Here is a 21,943-nt window from a genome sequence, read left to right as displayed (position 1 = left end):
AATATCCCTCGGCCTGAGGCTCCATGCAAATCTCACCTCGTGGAGTTGCAATGATCATGAGAACGGTGAGGAATCAGCCCAGAACTACACGGGAGGATCTTGTCAATGATCTCAAGGCAGCTGGGACCATAGTCACCAAGAAAACAATTGGTAACACACTACGCCGTTAAAGACTGAAATCCTGCAGCGACGCAAGGTCCCCCTGCTCAAGAATGCACATATACAGGGCCGTCTGAAGTTTGCCAATGAACATCTGAATGATTCAGATGAGAACTGGGTGAAAGTGTTGTGGTCAGATGAGACCAAAATCGAGCTCTTTGGCATCAACTCAACTCGTCGTGTTTGGAGGAGGAATGCTGCCTATGACCCCAAGAACACCATCCCCACCGTCAAACATGGAGGTGGATACATTATGCTTTGGGGGTGTTTTTCTGCTAAGGGGACAGGACAACTTCACCGCATCAAAGGGTGAGAACCTCCTTCCCTCAGCCAGGGCATTGAAAATGGGTTGTGGATGGGTATTCCAGCATGACAATGACCCAAAACACACGACCAAGGCAACAAAGGAGTGGCTCAAGAAGAAGCACATTAAGGTCCTGGAGTGGCCTAGCCAGTCTCCAGACCTTAATCCCATAGAAAATCTGTGGAGGGAGCTGAAGGTTCGAGTTGCCAAACGTCAGCCTCGAAACCTTAATGACTTGGAGAAGATCTGCAAAGAGGAGTGGGACAAAATCCCTCCTGAGATGTGTGCAAACCTGGTAGCCAACTACAAGAAACGTCTGACCTCTGTGATTGCCAACAAGGGTTTTGCCACCAAGTACTAAGTCATGTTTTGCAGAGGGGTCAAATACTTATTTCCCTCATTAAAATGCAAATCAATTTATAACATTTTTGACATGCGTTTTTCTGGTTTTTTTTGTTGTTATTCTGTCTCTCACTGTTCAAATAAACCTACCATTAAAATTATAGACTGATCATGTCTTTGTCAGTGGGCAAACAAATACTATAATCAAATACTTTTTTCCCTCACTGTATTGCCATGGCTGAATTTCTGTAGTTCAATGTTTCCCATGGCTCTCCCTTCTGGCTATTGGGATGAAATTCATTGTGCAGTTTCAAAATGTATATGGAAATGTAAACAATTGTAGATAAAAATTTACAAATTTACGAAGAGGGAAAGATGTAGGAGGACTATCCATACCAAACTTTAAATTGTATTTCCAGGCAATAGCATTTCGCCCCATCCTAAATCTCTATGTTAGTCCTGTACAACCGCGATCCTTCTGCATGGTGCTGAAATTCATACTTTTAATAAAAACTTTTATTGAAAACAACCAAACTTTTTTCTCATTTGTGTTGCTCAACTCAGCGTGAATGCACTTGTTCCAATTGGATCTCAGCTTGTGTAGTATGTCAAGGCCAGGACTTCTCCAGTTGAGCAACACAAATTAGGAAAAAGTCGGTAGTTGCATTTAATATTTTCTAAAATTAAAAGTATGAAGTTCAGATACAGACAGACAGTGTCACTTTTGGAATCTGCTAGTTGGCCTGTTCTCCCTGTCAAACAACAGATTAGCCTGGTCTCCCAGTCAGAACCTCAGACAGTCCCAGTAGAGGGGCTTTGGGGAGGGAGAGGAAACTGTCATCCTGGATGTTGGGTTTAGTACAAAATGGCTGGATATGTATTATGTTGGACGAGGGTTGGGTTGTATTGTGTAGTGTTGTATTACTGAAATCTGTATTATGGCCTAGTCTGGGCTGTTGGAAGGGGAACACTTCCAAACATTGTACAGTTTCAGAATCAGATATGGCTGTGGCCACATGCTCTGTGCCTTTCACTGGTGTTAAATCACACTTCAACCACCATGTGACTGACTGGCTATCTAGGAGCAGTGGGAACAAACTGGTGGAAGAGAAGGAATTCTACTCGAGGGCTCCACACTATTGAAAGGCCCAGATGTCGACAAATAGGCCATGGCAGATTCAGGGTGGTAGTACACGTACTGTATGTCATTATAACAATACTGTGAAAAATAGCATGGAGTGTCTGGATTATTTATGTATCCTTTTATGATGCTACAAAGTAACTCCATTATGTAGGCTAGCTCTCTCTCCCTCTCTAAGCTCTTTCAACAGAATCTAAGAGAAATCCCTTTACTCCACACTTGTGTGCAGACGATTCCCAATGCAAACAAAAACTTAACAATTTGTGTGAATAAAAACAATGTTATGCTCTTGAGAAATGCAACCGACGAGTGTGTACTGTATCATGTTCATTTATGTAAAATGTATAATCCAATTAGCAAGTACAGGAAACACAGTGATCGCTCTATTATGGGAATACAAAGGAGAGTGGTGCCATGTACTCTGAAAATTGCTCATGTGGAAAAAAATGCAAATGGATTTTAATGAGTGTGTCTGGTAATGTGTTTGTTTGCAGCCCCATGCTGTGAGGCTAGACTGCAGTACTGACCTCTCTCTCTCTCTTTCTCTAGGCATACTTCCGACAGGGTGTTGCCCTTCAGTACCTTGGTCGCCATGCCGACGCGTTGGCCGCCTTCGCGTCAGGGCTGGCCCAAGACCCCAAGAGCCTGCAGCTACTGGTGGGCATGGTGGAGGCGGCCATGAAGTCCCCACTACGAGGTAACACTTCTGTCTTACTATCGCTCTCTTTTTTCCTCTCTGTCTTTCGAACAGTCTAAATGTCGCTAATCTTCATCCTTGTCAGTCAATTAATGTGTCAGTGTGACTCTAGCTGTCTGTCAGAGTGACTACTGTATGTCTTTACACCTGTATTCTGTATATACTGTATATATTTTACTGTATATCTGTATTCACTTGGCAGACTGTTAAGAAGTCCCCGACTGACAGGACTGTCTCACCTACTCAAACTTATCCAACAATGCAGCTTGTCTGCCCTTGTTAAAGCCTATTTTCCATAGCCAAGTGGATGTATAAGTAGCTTAATATCCAGGCTTTTCAGTAAACTCTGTGACTTCCCTGCTCCATGACGTGTGAGAGAGATCAGAGAGAGTGGATCTACATGGCGGTGTTCTGTTCTGTTCAGAGAGGAGTCATTGTGTTTTAGGCTGCATGGAGCGCCTCTGTCAATCCTTGTTAGCAAAAGGCTGTATTTGAATACATGGAAAAAACAAGCACAGAGTGAAAACCCCATCTGAGGTACATTGATTACATAAACCTGTCACTGGAAGCCTAACAGCAAAAGGGCTTGAGAGTGGGCCCAACACTAAACACTGTGGACCTGGCTGGGCCTCTCTCTCAGTAGAATAGGAAAAGCTCTTGGCCTAGGCTTTTTAATCTCTTAATTGTTTACCACGTTTCCCATGGTACCAGGGAGGGAAGCAGCTAGCGACGGAGGGAGGGAGCCAGTCCAAAGTTTGTTAGGGGGGATAGGTCGGGGGATTAAGACCAATGATCCTCTCAGAGGGGCTCCTGGCATAGGGGGAAGATAATCAGCGTTACGCCAGCAAACAGGGAGGATAATCAGTGTTGCGCAGCCAAAACTCTGTGATAAGGAAAAGGTAGGAAAGCGTTGCTTTCTCTCGCTGAAGTCGAAGATGGCGTGTTGCTGCCAGCCCGTCTTATCGGCCGTGTAACACACCCCTCCCAGGATTACCTGGGGATTACCAAACCCACTCATTTAATTTTCCCCTCGCTTGAAGTTTGGTGTCGCCAGGGTCTTACTAAACTTTTCCCCCAGCCAGTTAAATACAGAGTTGAAGTGTAATGAATAAAATCGCTCTCCATACTGATGATACACATCCAACTAGTGGTAGTCAAGTAGCTACTTGTTTTAAGGACAACACATTTTTTTACATGTTTAGTTTTTATTCTGTCATTGGGCATAGCGAGACCGATAAAGGTGTGCTCATTCAAACAGTGAACAAAGAACACAAATAATGAAAGCAAGAAAACATATTCAAGGCCTTTGTCTTCAAGGAGACAAAAACTTTGTATAAAATTCCCCTGAAGCGCACTTTATCACCACTGTTTGTATGTACTCAACTTTAGCATAACAATATTAAATTCCCACATTCTCACTGTGGCTTTGCCAAACACTTTCCCCCACACCACTCAACACAGACCTTAGTTTTCTCTCTCTCCTCCTCGCATAGATGTGAAAGATTTTCTATGAGTCCGGACTTCTACTCTACTGTACGCCTTTGTGTTTCCCACAACAAAGAGCTTTCAAAGGAGGGGAAACTGCTCTCAGAACCTTCTCTATCTCTGGCTCTCTTCTCTGCCGCCTATGATCATTATGTCAGCTTCGAACTCCTCAGATATCAAGGTTTTGATGCATCTTTTTTTCCTACGGTGAATATCGTTGAGTGAAATTAAATGTGGGAAATCAGGCCCAATCAGTAGTCAGTGTTGAGAGTAAATGGGCTTGGTTCTGTTCTGTTTGTCCGATGAACTTGGGCCGCAGGTAGCCTAGCGTTTAGAGTGTTGGGCCAGTAACCGAAAGGTCGCTAGTTCGAATCCCGAGCTGACAAGGTTAAACATCTGTTGATGTGTGTTTGAGCAAGGCACTTAACCCTAATTGCTCCAGGGTCGCGTTGATAATGTCAGACCCTGGCCGTGACCCCACTCTCCGAGGGTGTCTCAGGGTGAGTTGGGACATGCAAAAAACACATTTCCAATTCACACAATTATTATTATTAGTTCTCTGACTGAACTCTCAGGGTTGGAGGAGAAACAATGTCACCATAATGATGATCATGATGATGAGAAAAGATAGTACTTTTAGTATGTATGGAGATGCAGACAAACATACGTAGGATACTAGAGGACTTTAGCCCCCTCAGCAGTCAGCTCTCTGCCTCTTCACAGTCACAGACCCACAGAAGAGAATGGCTCGTGAAATGGGAAGGTGAAGTCATAGTTGTATTTAAAAGCAGGGGAAAACGGATTGGTAATAATAATACATGGGACTTTTCAATTAAACTATACCGAGATATCAAAACAAGACAACGCCAGACTAACAGCAGGAAGAAACAAAAACATGAAACAAAGAGAAGGGGAGGGGCTTAAAGAAGGGGAAAGAATGTGATGTGTCAGTGTATGAGTGAGCGAGCAGGTGTTGTGCGCGTGTGTGTGTGTATGTGTGAGAGAGAGAGAGAGCGTGTGTGGGAGAGAGTGTGTGTGGGGAGGGGCTTAGAGGTAGGCCAAGGTGAAGAGGTGGGACTTTAGGAGGGACTGAAAGATGGTGATGTATTCAGAGTCACGGATGGCTGGAGGGAGGGAGTTCCAGAGCCTTGGAGCATCCCTGGAGAAGGCCCTGTCGCTGAAGCTCTGGAGCTTTGACTTGGGAGAGAGAGAGAATAAGAGCGTGACAGAGAGAGAGAGAAAGAAAGACAGAGAGATAGCATAGCAGCAAACAGAGGGTTCTTATTCAACTTTTCAGCATGGCTTCCCAGGCAGTGTGTATGTGTGTGTGTTTTATATGTGAATGTGTGTGTGTTGCTGCTCATCCTCCTGGTGTGTGTGAGACAGTGCAGTGCTGTCACTGACATTGCCTTAACTAGCTGTTTATGTATCAACCAGCCATGACACTTTTAACTGTTGTCTCAATGTTTGATTTATGACACGACTGTGTGTCACTTTGAATACAATTACCAGCTATGAATGGATATGATATGCACACAGTGTCTCTGCTAGTGCTACATTCTGACAACCGCTGGAACACAAGTGATGGTCTTGAAAGAGCATCATCAATTATATTTTTGAATGCTTGTGTGGAGACTGTAGACGTGTGTCATATTGTGTGTGTGTGTGGTGAATATTAGTTTCTATGTAGGTGGATTGGTACTACCACCAGGCTATTCAGATAGTGTTAATGTGTATTTTGTTGTTTGTAAGTGTTTGTCTGAACCAATGAGTGTCATGGTCTTTAAGGGCATTACTGATACAGTAGCAGGCATACAGTACATCTGACTGCAGGCATGATCTGCCTTGTACAGGTACATTATTACAGAAATATCTCTGTGGGGGAGGAGTTGACCTAATTAACTGCAACTCTGCTAAAAATATTTGCAGAAGGGGCACAAGTATATTTCATATTCCCCTTTCATGTTCACACACTTGCACTCACATACACAATACACACACTCACACATACAGTACACACACGCAGGCAGGCACGCGCACACATACATACGCACACGGGATGTCACCCCTGTCCCGTCCCCCTCCCTGTCAGCCTCCCAGTCTGCTGCCTGGCTGTCTGGCAGGCTGACTGACGGGCTGGCTGGGTAATGTCAGTAATCTGGAGGGGCTGTGGATCCCAAACCTTGCGTGGCCCACCATTGATTTATGTCATTGTGTGTATTTTCAGCCTTCCCAAAGGTCACCTTGTGTCTCCTCTCCGCTCTGCATTCCTCTGCCTCTCTCCCCTGTGTGTTACCAGCAGCATGTTCACCATCACTCTTAACATTCACCGGCCCTCAAAACCCACTCAGGCTTTTCTCTTCTCTCTCAAACTGCAATATCAAATGAAAAAAATCAAAAGAACATATAAGTATAATTTCACTGTGCTGCTTTGCAGTAGAGCTGTCAGAGTATGTGTAAACACTTTTTATATAGTGGTCTTTGAAATTGCCCTAGATTAAATTGCCCATAATAGTGGTACCTGTGAATGGTGTATTCATTTGCTTGTCTTGTTGTCAGTGAAATCCATGATGTAAAGCAATCACTCAGACAAGCTCAGCTCATTTAGCCAACAAAAGACACACTGATTGCTCTCCCTGAAACTAGATGTAGGGCTGTGACGGTCATGGAATTTTGGATGACGGTTATTGGTCAGCCAAATGACTGCAGTCACGTTAAAATCGTTTGATATATTAAAAGACACACAATTTCTTCTCTCCTCCGCTCCTGACTGCATGTGCTTCTGCTGCAGGGAGGGGGTGTTGCCTAGGCAACCAAAGACTTGTTTGCTACAACACGTGCTTGTTTCAGCAAGGAGCAACAAAGTTCCATCACATTGTAAAGAGTCCATGTTACCGCTGAAACTGACTCAACCGCACGAATGCCCAGCCGTCCTGTCTTCAGTCAGCTGTTCGTTACACACCAAAGAAAAATATATATTGTGACAATCCTCTTCAAGGTTAGGAGAGTTTGTACACAAATTCAGCGGGAGACCGTCACCAAAATCACCCCAGAGAGAGTTATTTCAAACAGGACAGTATCTGTACGTTAGTTTCTCCATCCTGGTCCGCCCAGGTCGCAGGCGTGGTCGAGGATAGCAGTGTTCGATACATGAATCAGGTTCTCGGTAGGTCCAGGTCCAACAGCCAACAGGTAAGTCCAAACAGTCCAGGTCATACACGGTAAATCCAGCCGATATATATTGTCACTTTTCGATTTTTCCGTGGTTCACAGATCCACAGCCCCTTGTTCTCACTCTCTCTTCCTGGTTTGTCATGACCCCTTATATGTGGGTCGGCCCCACCTTGCGAGCGTTCCCCTTGCTTCTGGGGATTGTAGTTTTTGGCGGTCTGCCATTTTGTGATCTGTAGTTCTTGTCGGGGTGGCCATTTTAGTGAGAGGGAAGAGCCCGTTTATTAGTTCTGCCCTCACATATCTGCCATTTAACACTCTGCCCCCTTCTTTGCCACACATCTCCCCCCTAACTTCGACCCCCTAGGTTGGGCTACCGCAGCAATATAGGCGTGCATGCCATGCAGGATAACCCATCCACATTTCCCATTTCCTTCCCAGCTCTGTGTTTTAAGTCAAAGTGAAACGGTTGGAGACTCAAAAACCACCGCATCACCCGAGCGTTCTTCTCTTTAGCCCTATGCATCCAGGTGAGTGGGGCATGGTCACTGATGAGGGTGAAGTGGCGCCCTAGCAGGTAATATTTCAGGCTTTCTAGAGCCCACTTTTCTGCAAGTGCCTCTTTCTCAACGACTGAGTAGTTGGCCTCCCGTGGTTCCAGCTTCCTGCTTAAAAACAGGATGGGGTGTTCCACCCCTTCTACCTCTTGGGAGAGCACGGCTCCCAACCCGACCTCTGAGGCATCCGTCTGAACCACGAACTTGCGCTCAAAGTCTGGTACCACCATCACTGGATTACAGCAGAGAGCCTCCTGTAATGTTCTAAATGCTTTGGTGGCCTTTTCATCCCATTTTACCATGTTTGGCCCTCTGGCTCTAGTCATGTCGGTAGGTGGGGCGGCCACTGTGGCATAATATGGGATGAACTTCCGATAGTAAACTGTCAACCCTAGGACTTCTTATTTACTGGTTTCAGCCATCCTCTAATTGCCTCAACCTTCTTAAGTTGGGGTTTGATTATCCCTCTTCCCACGGTGTATCCCAGATACTCGGTTTCCTCTAACCCCACATAACACTTGGCAGGGTTCGCTGTGAGCCCTGCCTTCCTAAGGGCGTTTAGCACTGCCTGTACCCGGGGTAAGTGGGATTCCCAATCTGGGCTGTAGATCCCCACGTCATCTAAATAGGCTGCAGCGTAAGCTCTGTGCGGTTTTAGGACCTGGTCCATTAGCCGTTGAAAGGTGGCTGGGGCCCTGTGTAAGCCGATTGGCATGACAGTGTATGGAAACAAACCGTCAGGGGTTGCGAAGGCTGTCTTTTCTTTGGCTCTGGGGGTCAGGGGAATTTGCCAGTAACCTTTGGCTAGGTCCAAGGTCGTAATGTACCGAGCTTTACCAATTTTCTCCAATAGTTCATCTACTCGGGGCATGGGGTAGGCATCAAACTTCGAGATTTCATTTACCTTCCGGAAATCATTACAATACCACAAAGACCCATCGGGCTTGGAGACCATCACAATTGGGCTAGACCACTCACTATGTGACTCTTCGACCACTCCAGCTGCCAAAATTTTCTCAGTCTACGCTCAAAACGCAGCTCGTCAAGCCTTGGGTACCCAATATGGCCTCATGCTCACTTTTCTCCCTGGTAGGGAAACAATATCATGAGCCGTAACCTCAGTTCGTCCTGGTATCGATGAAAATACATCTCTGTTTTTCTGGATCAGGGTATTTACTTCCTGTACTTGTGCTGGGGACAGAGTAGGTGAAAAATGTACTTTGGCTGCCTCCTTAGTGGTTGTTGGGTAAGTGACAATTAGTGTTTCTCTCTCTCTCCATGCTTTTAACAGGTTAATGTGATAGATCTGTTCCGGGGGCCGACGACCTGGCTGTCGGATCCGATAATTAACTTCTCCTATTTTCTTCAGCACTTTATATGGTCCCTTCCATGTGGCTAGTAGTTTACACTCTACCGTGGGGACCAGCACTAACACCTTATCTCCCGGTTGAAATTCCCTCAGGGTAGCCTGCCAGTTATAAGTGTGGCGCTGGTGCTCTTGTGACTGTGGCTATCCTGTCTTGCATTGCCGTGACGTGCTCTATAACTCTAGTATAAGGGGTGGCCTGGCGCTCCCAGGTTTCCCGGCGATGTCTAAGATTCCCCGGGGGTGCCTCCCATATACTAGCTCAAAGGGTGAAAACCCCAGCGAGGCTTGGGGAACCTCTCTAATGGCAAACATCAGATATGGCAACATGAAATCCCAGTTTTTCCCATCCTTATCGATTACCTTCCTGAGCATTGACTTCAGGGTGCAGTTGAATCTCTCAACCAGCCCGTACGTATGAGGATGGTAAACCGATGTCCTCAACTGTTTCACCTCCCACTACTTACAAAGGTCCGCCATAAGGCGGGACATAAAGGGGGTCCCCTGGTCAGTAAGGATCTCCTTTGGAATCCCTACCATGGTGAACAGGAGCACTAACTCCTTGGCAATATTTTTGGAAGCCATCGTCCGGAATGGCTTCTGGGTAGCGAGTGGCATAATCTAGGATGACCAGAATATATTGGTGCCCTCTTGGCAGATTTGGGTAGTGGGCCCACTATATCCATCACTATCCTCTCAAATGGCGTTTCGATAATGGGGAGTTGCACTAATGGGCTTCTAACAGCTGGTCGAATCAGGTCTTTATGGTCGAATTGCTGCAAAGAAACATTTTTTTTTACATGTACATTTACAAACCACTAGTAAAGGACACCAATAATAAGAAGAGACCTGCTTGGGCCAAGAAACAAGAGCAATGGACATTAGATCAAATTTGAGATTTTTGGTTCAAACCGCCGTATCTTTGTGAGACGCGCTGTGGGTGAATGGATGATCTCCGCATGTGTAGATCCCACCGTAAAGCATGGAGGAGGAGGTGTTATGGTGTGGGGGTGCTTTGCTGGTGACACTGTCTGTGATTTATTTAGAATTCAAGGCACACTTAACCAGCATGACTACCACAGCATTCTGCAGCGATACGCCATCCTATCTGGTTTGGGCTTAGTGGGACTATCATTTGTTTTTCAACAGGACAACGACCAACACACCTCCAGGCTGTGTAAGGGCTATTTGACCAAGAAGGAGAGTGATGGAGTGCTACATCAGATGACCTGGCCTCCACAATCCCCCGACCTCAACCCAATTGAGATGGTTTGGGATGAGTCGGATGGCAGAGTGAAGGGAAAGCAGCCAACAAGTGCTCAGCATATGTGGGAACTCCTTCAAGACAGTTGGAAAAGCATTCCAGGTGAAGCTGGTTGACAAAATGCCAAGAGTGTGCAAAGCTGTCATCAAGGCAAAGGGTGGCTATTTGAAGAACCTCAAATATAAAATATATTTTGATATGTTTAACACTTTTTTGTTTACTACATGATGCCATATGTGTTATTTCATAGTTTTGATGTCTTCACTATTATTCTACAATGTAAAAAATTGTGAAAATAAAGAAAAACCCTTGAATGAGTAGGTGTGTCCAACCTTTTGACTGGTCCTGGATATACAGTTGAAGTAGGAAGTTTACATACACGTAGGTTGGAGTCATTAAAACTCATTTTTCAACCACTCCACAAATTTCTTGTTAACAAACTATAGTTTTGGCAAGTCGGTTAGGACATCTACTTTGTGCATGACACAAGTAATTTTTCCAACAATTTTTTACAGACAGATTGTTTCACTTATAATTCACTGTATCACAATTCCAGTGGGTCAGAAGTTTACATACACTAAGTTGACTGCGCCTTTAAACAGCTTGGAAAATTCCAGAAAATGATGTCATGGCTTTAGAAACTTCTGATAGGCTAATTGACATCATTTGAGTCAATTGGAGGTGTACCTGTGGATGTATTTCAAGGCCTACCTTCAAACTCAGTGCCTCTTTGCTTCACATTATGGGAAAAACTAAAGAAATCAGCCAAGACCTCAGAAAAAAAATTGTAGACCTCCACAAGTCTGGTTCATCCTTGGGAGCAATTTCCAAATGCCTGAAGGTACCACATTCATCTGTACAAACAATAGTACGCAAGTGTAAACACCATGGGACCACGGAGCCGTCATACCGCTCAGGAAGGAGATGCATTCTGTCTCCTAGATATGAACGTACTTTGGTGCGAAATGTGCAAATCAATCCCAGAACAACAGCAAAGGACCTTGTGAAGATGCTGGATGAAACCGGTACAAAAGTATCTATATCCACAGTAAAACGAGTCCTATATCGACATAACCTGAAATGCCGCTCAGCAAGGAAGAAGCCACTGCTCCAAAACCGCCATAAAAAAGCCAGACTACGGTTTGCAACTTCACATGGGGACAAAGATCGTACTTTTTGGAGAAATGTCCTCTGGTCTGATGAAACAAAAATAGAACTGTTTGGCCATAAATCAAATCAAATCTAATCTAATTTTATTTGCCACATGCGCCGAATACAACAGGTGTAGACATTACAGTGAAATGATTACTTACAAGCCCTTAACCAACAATGCCGTTTTTAAAAAATAAAAAAGTAAAATAAAAAAGTGTTAAGTAAAAAATTAATAAAAGCAAATAACTAAAGAGCAGCAGTAAAGTAAAATAAAAGTAGGGAGGCTATATACAGGGGGGTACCGGTACAGAGTCAATGTTCGGGGGCACCAGCTAGTCGAGGTAATTGAGGTAATATGTACAGTGAGGGAAAAAAGTATTTGATCCCCTGCTGATTTTGTACGTTTGCCCACTGACAAAGACATGATCAGTCTATAATTTTAATGGTAGGTTTATTTGAACAGTGAGAGACAGAATAACAACAAAAAAAACCAGAAAAACGCATGTCAAAAATGTTACAAATTGATTTGCATTTTAATGAGGGAAATAAGTATTTGACCCCTCTGCAAAACATGACTTCGTACTTGGTGGCAAAACCCTTGTTGGCAATCACAGAGGTCAGACGTTTCTTGTAGTTGGCCACCAGGTTTGCACACATCTCAGGAGGGATTTTGTCCCACTCCTCTTTGCAGATCTTCTCCAAGTCATTAAGGTTTCGAGGCTGACGTTTGGCAACTCGAACCTTCAACTCCCTCCACAGATTTTCTATGGGATTAAGGTCTGGAGACTGGCTAGGCCACTCCAGGACCTTAATGTGCTTCTTCTTGAGCCACTCCTTTGTTGCCTTGGCCGTGTGTTTTGGGTCATTGTCATGCTGGAATACCCATCCACGACCCATTTTCAATGCCCTGGCTGAGGGAAGGAGGTTCTCACCCAAGATTTGACGGTACATGGCCCCGTCCATCGTCCCTTTGATGCGGTGAAGTTGTCCTGTCCCCTTAGCAGAAAAACACCCACAAAGCATAATGTTTCCACCTCCATGTTTGACGGTGGGGATGGTGTTCTTGGGGTCATAGGCAGCATTCCTCCTCCTCCAAACACGGCGAGTTGAGTTGATACCAAAGAGCTCGATTTTGGTCTCATCTGACCACAACACTTTCACCCAGTTCTCCTCTGAATCATTTAGATGTTCATTGGCAAACTTCAGACGGCCCTGTATATGTGCTTTCTTGAGCAGGGGGACCTTACGTCGCTGCAGGATTTCAGTCTTTCACGGCGTAGTGTGTTACCAATTGTTTTCTTGGTGACTATGGTCCCAGCTGCCTTGAGATCATTGCCAAGATCCTCCCGCGTAGTTCTGGGCTGATTCCTCACCGTTCTCATGATCATTGCAACTCCACGAGGTGAGATCTTGCATGGAGCTTCAGGCCGAGGGAGATTGACAGGTCTTTTGTGTTTCTTCCATTTATCACCTTCTCACCAAGCTGCTTGGCGATGGTCTTGTAGCCCATTCCAGCCTTGTGTAGGTCTACAATCTTGTCCCTGACATCCTTGGAGAGGTCTTTGGTCTTGGCCATGGTGGAGAGTTTGGAATCTGATCGATTGATTGCTTCTGTGGACAGGTGTCTTTTATACAGGTAACAAGCTGATATTAGGAGCACTCCCTTTAAGAGTGTGCTCCTAATCTCAGATCGTTACCTGTATAAAAGACACCTGGGTGCCAGTAATCTTTCTGATTGAGAGGTGGTCAAATACTTATTTCCCTCATTAAAATGCAAATCAATTTATAAAGTCATTTTCATTTTCATTTTAGTCATTTAGCAGACGCTCTTATCCAGAGCGACTTACAGGAGCAATTAGGGTTAAGTGCCTTGCTCAAGGGCACATTTACGTCATTTAGCAGACGCTCTTATCCAGAGCGACTACAAATTGGTGCATTCACCCTATAGCCAGTGGGATAACCACTTTACAATTATACTTTTTTTTTTTTGGGGGGGGGGGGGGGGGTAGAAGGATTACTTTATCCTATCCCAGGTGTTCCTTAAAGAGGTGGGGTTTCAAATGTCTCCGGAAGGTGGTGAGTGACTCCGCTGTCCTGGCGTCGTGAGGGAGCTTGTTCCACCATTGGGGTGCCAGAGCAGCGAACAGCTTTGACTGGGCTGAGCAGGGAGCCCAGCCAACAGCGAGTTGCAGTAATCCAGACGGGAGATGACAAGTGCCTGGATTAGGACCTGTGCCGCTTCCTGTGTAAGGCAGTGTCGTACTCTCCGAATGTTGTAGAGCATGAACCTGCAGGATCGGGTCACCGCCTTGATGTTGGCGGAGAACGACAGGGTGTTGTCCAGGGTCACGCCAAGGCTCTTCGCACTCTGGGAGGAGGACACAACGGAGTTGTCAACCGTGATGGCGAGATCATGGAACGGGCAGTCCTTCCCCGGGAGGAAGAGCAGCTCCGTCTTGCCAGGGTTCAGCTTGAGGTGGTGATCCGTCATCCATACTGATATGTCGGCCAGACATGCAGAGATGCGATTCGCCACCTGGTTATCAGAAGGGGGAAAGGAGAAGAAAGTGAGGGGAAAAAGTATTTAGTCAGCCACCAATTGTGCAAGTTCTCCCACTTAAAAAGATGAGAGAGGCCTGTAATTTTCATCATAGGTACACGTCAACTATGACAGACAAAATGAGAAAAAAAATCCAGAAAATCACATTGTAGGATTTTTTATGAATTTATTTGCAAATTATGGTGGAAAAAAAGTATTTGGTCAATAACAAAAGTTGCTCAATACTTTGTTATATACCCTTTGTTGGCAATGACACAGGTCAAACATTTTCTGTAAGTCTTCACAAGGTTTTCACACACTGTTGCTGGTATTTTGGCCCATTCCTCCATGCAGATCTCCTCTAGAGCAGTGATGTTTTGGGGCTGTCACTGGGCAACACGGACTTTCAACTCCCTCCAAAGCTTTTCTATGGGGTTGAGATCTGGAGACTGGTTAGGCCCCTCCAGGACCTTGAAATGGTTCTTACGAAGCCACTCCTTCGTTGCCCGGGCGGTGTGTTTGGGATCATTGTCATGCTGAAAGACCCAGCCACGTGTCATCTTCAATGCGCTTGCTGATGGAAGGAGGTTTTCACTCAAAATCTCACGATACATGGCCCCATTCATTCTTTCCTTTACACGGATCAGTCGTCCTGGTCCCTTTGCAGAAAAACAGCCCCAAAGCATGATGTTTCCACCCCCATGCTTCACAGTAGGTATGGTGTTCTTTGGATGCAACTCAGCATTCTTTGTCCTCCAAACACGACGAGTTGAGTTTTTACCAAAAAGTTATATTTTGGTTTCATCTGACCATATGACATTCTCCAAATCCTCTTCTGGATCATCCAAATGCACTCTAGCAAACTTCAGACGGGCCTGGACATGTACTGGCTTAAGCAGGGGGACACGTCTGGCACTGCAGGATTTGAGTCCCTGGCGGCGTAGTGTGTTACTGATGGTAGGCTTTGTTACTTTGGTCCCAGCTCTCTGCAGGTCATTCACTAGGTCCCCCCGTGTGGTTCTGGGATTTTTGCTCACCGTTCTTGTGATCATTTTGACCCCACGGGGTGAGATCTTGCGTGGAGCCCCAGATCGAGGGAGATTATCAGTGATCTTGTATGTCTTCCATTTCCTAATAATTGCTCCTACAGTTGATTTCTTCAAACCAAGCTGCTTACCTATTGCAGATTCAGTCTTCCCAGACTGGTGCAGGTCTACAATTTTGTCCTTTGACAGCTCTTTGGTCTTGGCCATAGTGGAGTTTGGAGTGTGACTGTTTGAGGTTGTGGACAGGTGTCTTTTATACTGATAACAAGTTCAAACAGGTGCCATTAATACAGGTAACGAGTGGAGGACAGAGGAGCCTCTTAAAGAAGAAGTTACAGGTCTGTGAGAGCCAGAAATCTTGCTTGTTTGTAGGTGACCAAATACTTGTTTTCCACCATAATTTGCAAATAAATTCATTAAAAATCCTACAATGTGATTTTCTGGATTTTTTTTCTCATTTTGTCTGTCAGTTGACGTGTACCTATGATGAAAATTACAGGCCTCTCTCATCTTTTTAAGTGGGAGAACTTGCACAATTGGTGGCTGACTAAATACTTTTTTTCCCCACCGTAACATGTTTTCTGGATTTTTTTGTTGTTATTCTGTCTCTCACTGTTCAAATAAACCTACCATTAAAATTATAGACTGATCAATTTTTTGTCAGTGGGCAAACGTACAAAATCAGCAGGGGATCAAATACTTTTTTCCCTCACTGTACATGTGGGTAGAGTTAAAGTGACTAGGCATAAATAATAAACAGAGTAGCAGCAGCGTAAAAGAGGGGGATGGGGTGGGGTGGGGTGGGGGGGCAGTGCAAATAGTCTGGGTAGCCATGATTAGCTGTTCAGGAGTCTTATGGCTTGGGGGTAGAAGCTGTTGAGAAGCCTTTTGGACCTAGATTTGGTGCTCCGGTACCGCTTGTCGTGCGGTAGCAGAGAGAACAGTCTATGACTAGGGTGGCTGGAGTCTTTGACAATTTTGAGGACCTTCCTCTGACACTACCTGATATAGAGGTCCTGGATGGCAGGAAGCTTGGCCCCAGTGATTTACTGGGCCGTACGCACTACCCTCTGTAGTGCGTTGCGGTCGGAGGCTGAGCAGTTGCCATACCAGTCGATGATGCAACCAGTCAGGATGCTCTCGATGGTGCAGCTGTATAACTTTTTGAGGATCTGAGGACCTATGCCAAATCTTTTCAGTTTCCTGGGGAGGAATAGGCTTTGTCGTGCCCTCTTCACGACTGTCTTGGTGTGTTTGGACCATGATAGTTTGTTGTTGATGTGGACACCAAGGAACTTGAAGCTTTCAACTTGTTCCACTACAGCCCCGTCGATGAGAATGGGGGCGTGCTCAGTCCTCTTTTTTTTCCTGTAGTCCACAATCTTCTCCTTTGTCTTGATCACGTTGAGGGAGAGGTTGTTATCCTGGCACCACACGGCCAGGTCTCCGACCTCCTCCCTATAGGCTGTCTCATCGTTATCGGTGATCAGGCCTACCACTGTTGTGTCGTCGGCAAACTTAATGATGGTGTTGGAGTCGTGCCTGGCCATGCAGTCATGGGTGAACAGGGAGTACAGGAGGGGACTGAGCACGCACCCCTGAGGGGCCCCCGTGTTGAGGATCAGCATGGCAGATGTGTTGTTACCTACCCTTACCACCTGGGGACAGCCCGTCAGGAAGTCCAGGATCCAGTTGCAGAGGGAGGTGTTTAGTCCCAGGATCCTTAGCTTAGTGATGAGCTTTGAGGGCACTATGGTGTTGAACGCTGAGCTGTAGTCAATGAATAGCATTCTCACGTAGGTGTTCCTCTTGTCCAGGTGGGAAAGGGCAGTGTGGAGTGCAATAGAGATTGCATCATCTGTGGATCTATTGGGGCGGTATGCAAATTGGAGTGGGTCTAGGGTTTCTGGGATAATGGTGTTGATGTGAGCCATGACCAGTCTTTCAAAGCACTTCATGGCTACAGACGTTAGTGCTAGTGGTCGGTAGTCATTTAGGCAGGTTATCTTAGTGTCCTTGGGCACAGGGACTATGGTGGTCTGCTTGAAACATGTTGGTATTACAGACTCAGTCAGGGACATGTTGAAAATGTCAGTGAAGACACTTGCCAGTTGGTCAGCACATGCTCAGAGTACACGTCCTGGTAATCCGTCTGGCCCTGCGGCCTTGTGAATGTTGACCTGCTTAAAAGTCTTACTCACATTGGCTACGGAGAATGTTATCACATAGTCATCCGGAACAGCTGATACTCTCATGCATGCTTCAGTGTTGCGTTCCTCGAAGCGAGCATAGAAGTGATTTAGCTCATCTGGTAGGCTTGTGTCACTGGGCAGCTCACGGCTGTGCTTCCCTTTGTAGTCTGTAATAGTTTTCAAGCCCTGCCACATCCGACGAGCTTCAGAGCCGGTGTAGTACGATTCAATCTTAGTCCTGTATTGACTCTTTGCCTGTTTGATGGTTCATCGGAGGGCATAGCGAGATTTCTTATAAGCGTCCGGGTTAGAGTCCCGCTCCTTGAAAGCGGCAGCTCTACCCTTTAGCTCAGTGCGGATGTTGCCTGTAATCCATGGCTTCTGGTTGGGGTATGTACGTATGGTCACTGTGGCGACGACGTCATCGATGCACTTATTGATGAAGCCAGTGACTGATGTGGTGTACTCCTCAATGCTATCTGAAGAATCCCGGAACATATTCCAGTCTGTGCTAGCAAAACAGTCCTGTAGCTTAGCATCTGCTTCATCTGACCACTTTTTTATTAACCGAGTCACTGCTGCTTCCTGCTTTAGTTTTTGCTTATAAGCAGGAATCAGGAGGATAGAGTTATGGTCAGATTTGCCAAATGGAGGGCGAGGGAGAGCTTTGTATGCGTCTCTGTGTGTGGAGTAAAGGTGGTCTAGAGTTTTTTCCCCTCTGGTTGCACATTTAACATGCTGGTAGAAATGAGGTAGAATGGATTTAAGTTTCCCTGCATTAAAGTCCCCGGCCACTAGGAGCGCTGCCTCTGGATGAGCGTTTTCCTGTTTATTTATGGCCTTATACAGCTCATTGAGTACAATCTTAGTTCCAGCATCGGTTTGTGGTGGTAGATAGACAGCTACAAGAAATATAGATGAAAACTCTCTTGGTAAATAGTGTGGTCTACAGCTTATCATGAGATACTTTACCTCCGGCGAGCAAAACCTCGAGACTTCCTTAGTGTTAGATTTTATGCACCAGCTGTTGTTTACAAATATACACAGACCACCACCCCTTGTCTTACCGGAGTGAGCCGTTCTATCCTGACAATGTAGCGTATATCCCGCCAGCTGTATGTTATCAATGTCGTCGTTCAGCCACGACTCGGTGAAACAGTTATTACAGTTTTTAATGTCCCGTTGGTAGGATAACCTTCATCGTAGGTCGTCCAATTTGTTTTCAAATGACTGAACATTGGCTAATAGGATTGATGGAAGAGGCAATTTACTTGCTCGCCGTCGGATCCTTACAAGGCACCCTGACCTACGTCCACGATATCTCCATCTCTTTCTCATGTGAATGACAGGGATTTGGGCCTTGTTGGGTGTCTGTAGGATATCCTTCACGTCCGACTCGATGAAGAAAAAATCTTTGTCCAATACGAGGTGAGTAATCGCTGTCCTGATATCCAGAAGCTCTTTTTGGTCATAAGAGACGGTGGCAGAGACATTTTGTACAGAATAAATTAAAAATAACGCGAAAAAACACACATAATAGTACAATTGGTTAGAGGGCTGTAAAACTGCAGCCATCTTCTTCAACTCCACTTTTCCATAATGACCATCGTTATGTTTGGAGGAAAAAGGGGGTGGCTTGCAAGCCGAAGAACACCATCCCCACAGTGAAGCATGGTGGTGGCAGCATCATACTGTGGGGATGTTTTTCATTGGCAGGGACTGGGAAACTGGTCAGAATTGAAGGAATGATGGATGGCGCTAAATACAGGGAAATAGTTACAGTGGGGAAAAAAAGTATTTAGTCAGCCACCAATTGTGCAAGTTCTCCCACTTAAAAAGATGAGAGAGGCCTGTAATTTTCATCATAGGTACACGTCAACTATGACAGACAAATTGAGAAAAATGTGTCCAGAAAATCACATTGTAGGATTTTTAATGTATTTATTTGCAAATTATGGTGGAAAATAATTATTTGGTCACCTACAACCAAGCAAGATTTCTGGCTCTCACAGACCTGTAACTTCTTCTTTAAGAGGCTCCTCTGTCCTCCACTCGTTACCTGTATTAATGGCACCTGTTTGAACTTGTTATCAGTATAAAAGACACCTGTCCACAACCTCAAACAGTCACACTCCAAACTCCACTATGGCCAAGACCAAAGAGCTGTCAAAGGACACCAGAAACAAAATTGTAGACCTGCACCAGGCTGGGAAGACTGAATCTGCAATAGGTAAGCAGCTTGGTTTGAAGAAATCAAATGTGGGAGCAATTATTAGGAAATGGAAGACATACAAGACCACTGATAATCTCCCTCGATCTGGGGCTCCACGCAAGATCTCACCCCGTGGGGTCAAAATGATCACAAGAACGGTGAGCAAAAATCCCAGAACCACACGGGGGGACCTAGTGAATGACCTGCAGAGAGCTGGGACCAAAGTAACAAAGCCTACCATCAGTAACACACTACGCCGCCAGGGACTCAAATCCTGCAGTGGCAGACGTGTCCCCCTGCTTAAGCCAGTACATGTCCAGGCCCGTCTGAAGTTTGCTAGAGTGCATTTGGATGATCCAGAAGAGGATTGGGAGAATGTCATATGGTCAGATGAAACCAAAATAGAACTTTTTGGTAAAAACTCAACTCGTCATGTTTGGAGGACAAAGAATGCTGAGTTGCATCCAAAGAACACCATACCTACTGTGAAGCATGGGGGTGGAAACATCATGCTTTGGGGCTGTTTTTCTGCAAAGGTACCAGGACGACTGATCCGTGTAAAGGAAAGAATGAATGGGGCCATGTATCGTGAGATTTTGAGTGAAAACCTCCTTCCATCAGCAAGGGCATTGAAGATGAAACGTGGCTGGGTCTTTCAGCATGACATGATCCCAAACACACCGCCCGGGCAACGAAGGAGTGGCTTCGTAAGAAGCATTTCAAGGTCCTGGAGTGGCCTAGCCAGTCTCCAGATCTCAACCCCATAGAAAATCTTTGGAAGGAATTGAAAGTCTGTGTTGCCCAGCGACAGCCCCAAAACATCACTGCTCTAGAGGAGATCTGCATGGAGGAATGGGCCAAAATACCAGCAACAGTGTGTGAAAACCTTGTGAAGACTTACAGAAAACGTTTGACCTGTGTCATTGCCAACAAAGTGTATATAACAAAGTATTGAGAAACTTATGTTATTGACCAAATACTTATTTTCCACCATAATTTGCAAATAAATTCATAAAAAATCCTACAATGTGATTTTCTGGATTTTCTGAATTGATCAGAAATACAGTGTAGACATGGGTAATGTTGTAAATGGCTATTGTAGTTGGAAATGGCTGATTTTTAATGGAATATCTACATAGGCGTACAGATGCCCATTCAGCAACCATCAGTCCTGTGTTACAATGGCACGTTGTGTTTGGTAATCCAAGATTATCATTTTAAAAAGCTAATTGATCATTAGAAAACCCTTTAGCAATTATGTTAGCACAGCTGAAAACTGTTGTGCTGATTAAAGAAGCAATAAAACTCATTTCATGTATGTTTTCATGGAAAACAAGGACATTTCTAAGTGACCCCAAACTTTTGAACGGTAGTGTATATCAAAACGTTTATGACGGTTATTTTATTTTCATGATGGTCTTCATCCATATTCGTCGGTTACACGATTATACAATAATTGTGCCAGACCTAACTAGATGCACTGAGGACTGGGATGGGTTTATATGGAGCTATTGAGATTTTCCCTTTTACAATATATTCATGTGAACCAATCAACTTGCCTAGTGTACAGTATTTTACCGAAGCTGCATACAGTCATTGTTGATGAGCTGCAGTATGGAGCACCTTGTGTATTCCTTGAAACTGAAAGGAATACAAAAAAGCTATCTGAATGAGTCCAGTAGCCCTCATCATGACCATCCCTAACCCCCTCCTCTCCCCTACCTCCCTCCCTCCACACAGAGTCCCTGGAACCCACCTACCAACAGCTGCAGAAGATGAAGCTGGACAAGAGTCCATTCGTGGTGGTGTCAGTGATTGGTCAGGAGCTGCTGACGGCGGCCCACCACACCGCCTCCGTAGTGGTCCTGGAGGCCGCGTTAAAGATCGGTACCTGCAGCCTCAAGCTGCGCGGCTCTGTATTCTCAGCCCTCAGCAGCGCCCACTGGTCCCTGGGCAATGCAGAGAAGAGCACCGGATACATGCAGCAAGACCTAGAGGTTTCCAAGTCACTAGGTGAGACCACAGGGGTGTTTGTGTGTGTGTTTTTGTCTGTATATTTCTGTTCATATCTGTGTGTATTTGTGCGTCTCTATCTTGTCCTGAGTTACTGTGTGTGTGAGGCAACCCAGATTGTCTGGACTCTCCTTACCCCACACAGTTTGACACATGAGTGGGCAGTGTAGAGTAGAGCAGTAGGAGATAAGGGTCTGGATGGAGCAGTGCACTGTGGTTTTTAGGTAGAGAGCCTGACTCTCTGGCCCTGTATGGGGGGGGGGGGCTGTCTGTCAGGCAGATGTAATAAGGCCTCCCCCTCTC

At 45.4% G+C, this 21,943-nt stretch overlaps 1 protein-coding gene across 1 annotated transcript in view; it reads left to right on the top strand.

The window, feature by feature from the left end:
* The window catches only part of LOC311144604 (tetratricopeptide repeat protein 28-like), a gene marked incomplete at its 5' end in the record, with an annotated part of 335,073 nt that overhangs the window by 193,731 nt on the left and 119,399 nt on the right, over positions 1 to 21,943 (top strand). Inside the window, 2 exon segments of the mRNA XM_084180641.1 lie at positions 2,496 to 2,643; positions 21,368 to 21,640. Coding sequence (XP_084036767.1) covers positions 2,496 to 2,643; positions 21,368 to 21,640 — 421 coding nt within the window.

Source organism: Coregonus lavaretus (genome assembly GCF_964263955.1).
Source record: "Coregonus lavaretus genome assembly, chromosome: 17".
Lineage (NCBI taxonomy): Eukaryota > Metazoa > Chordata > Actinopteri > Salmoniformes > Salmonidae > Coregonus > Coregonus lavaretus.
Note: the sequence above shows the minus strand (reverse complement) of the source record. Positions and strands in the feature narration are given on the sequence as shown.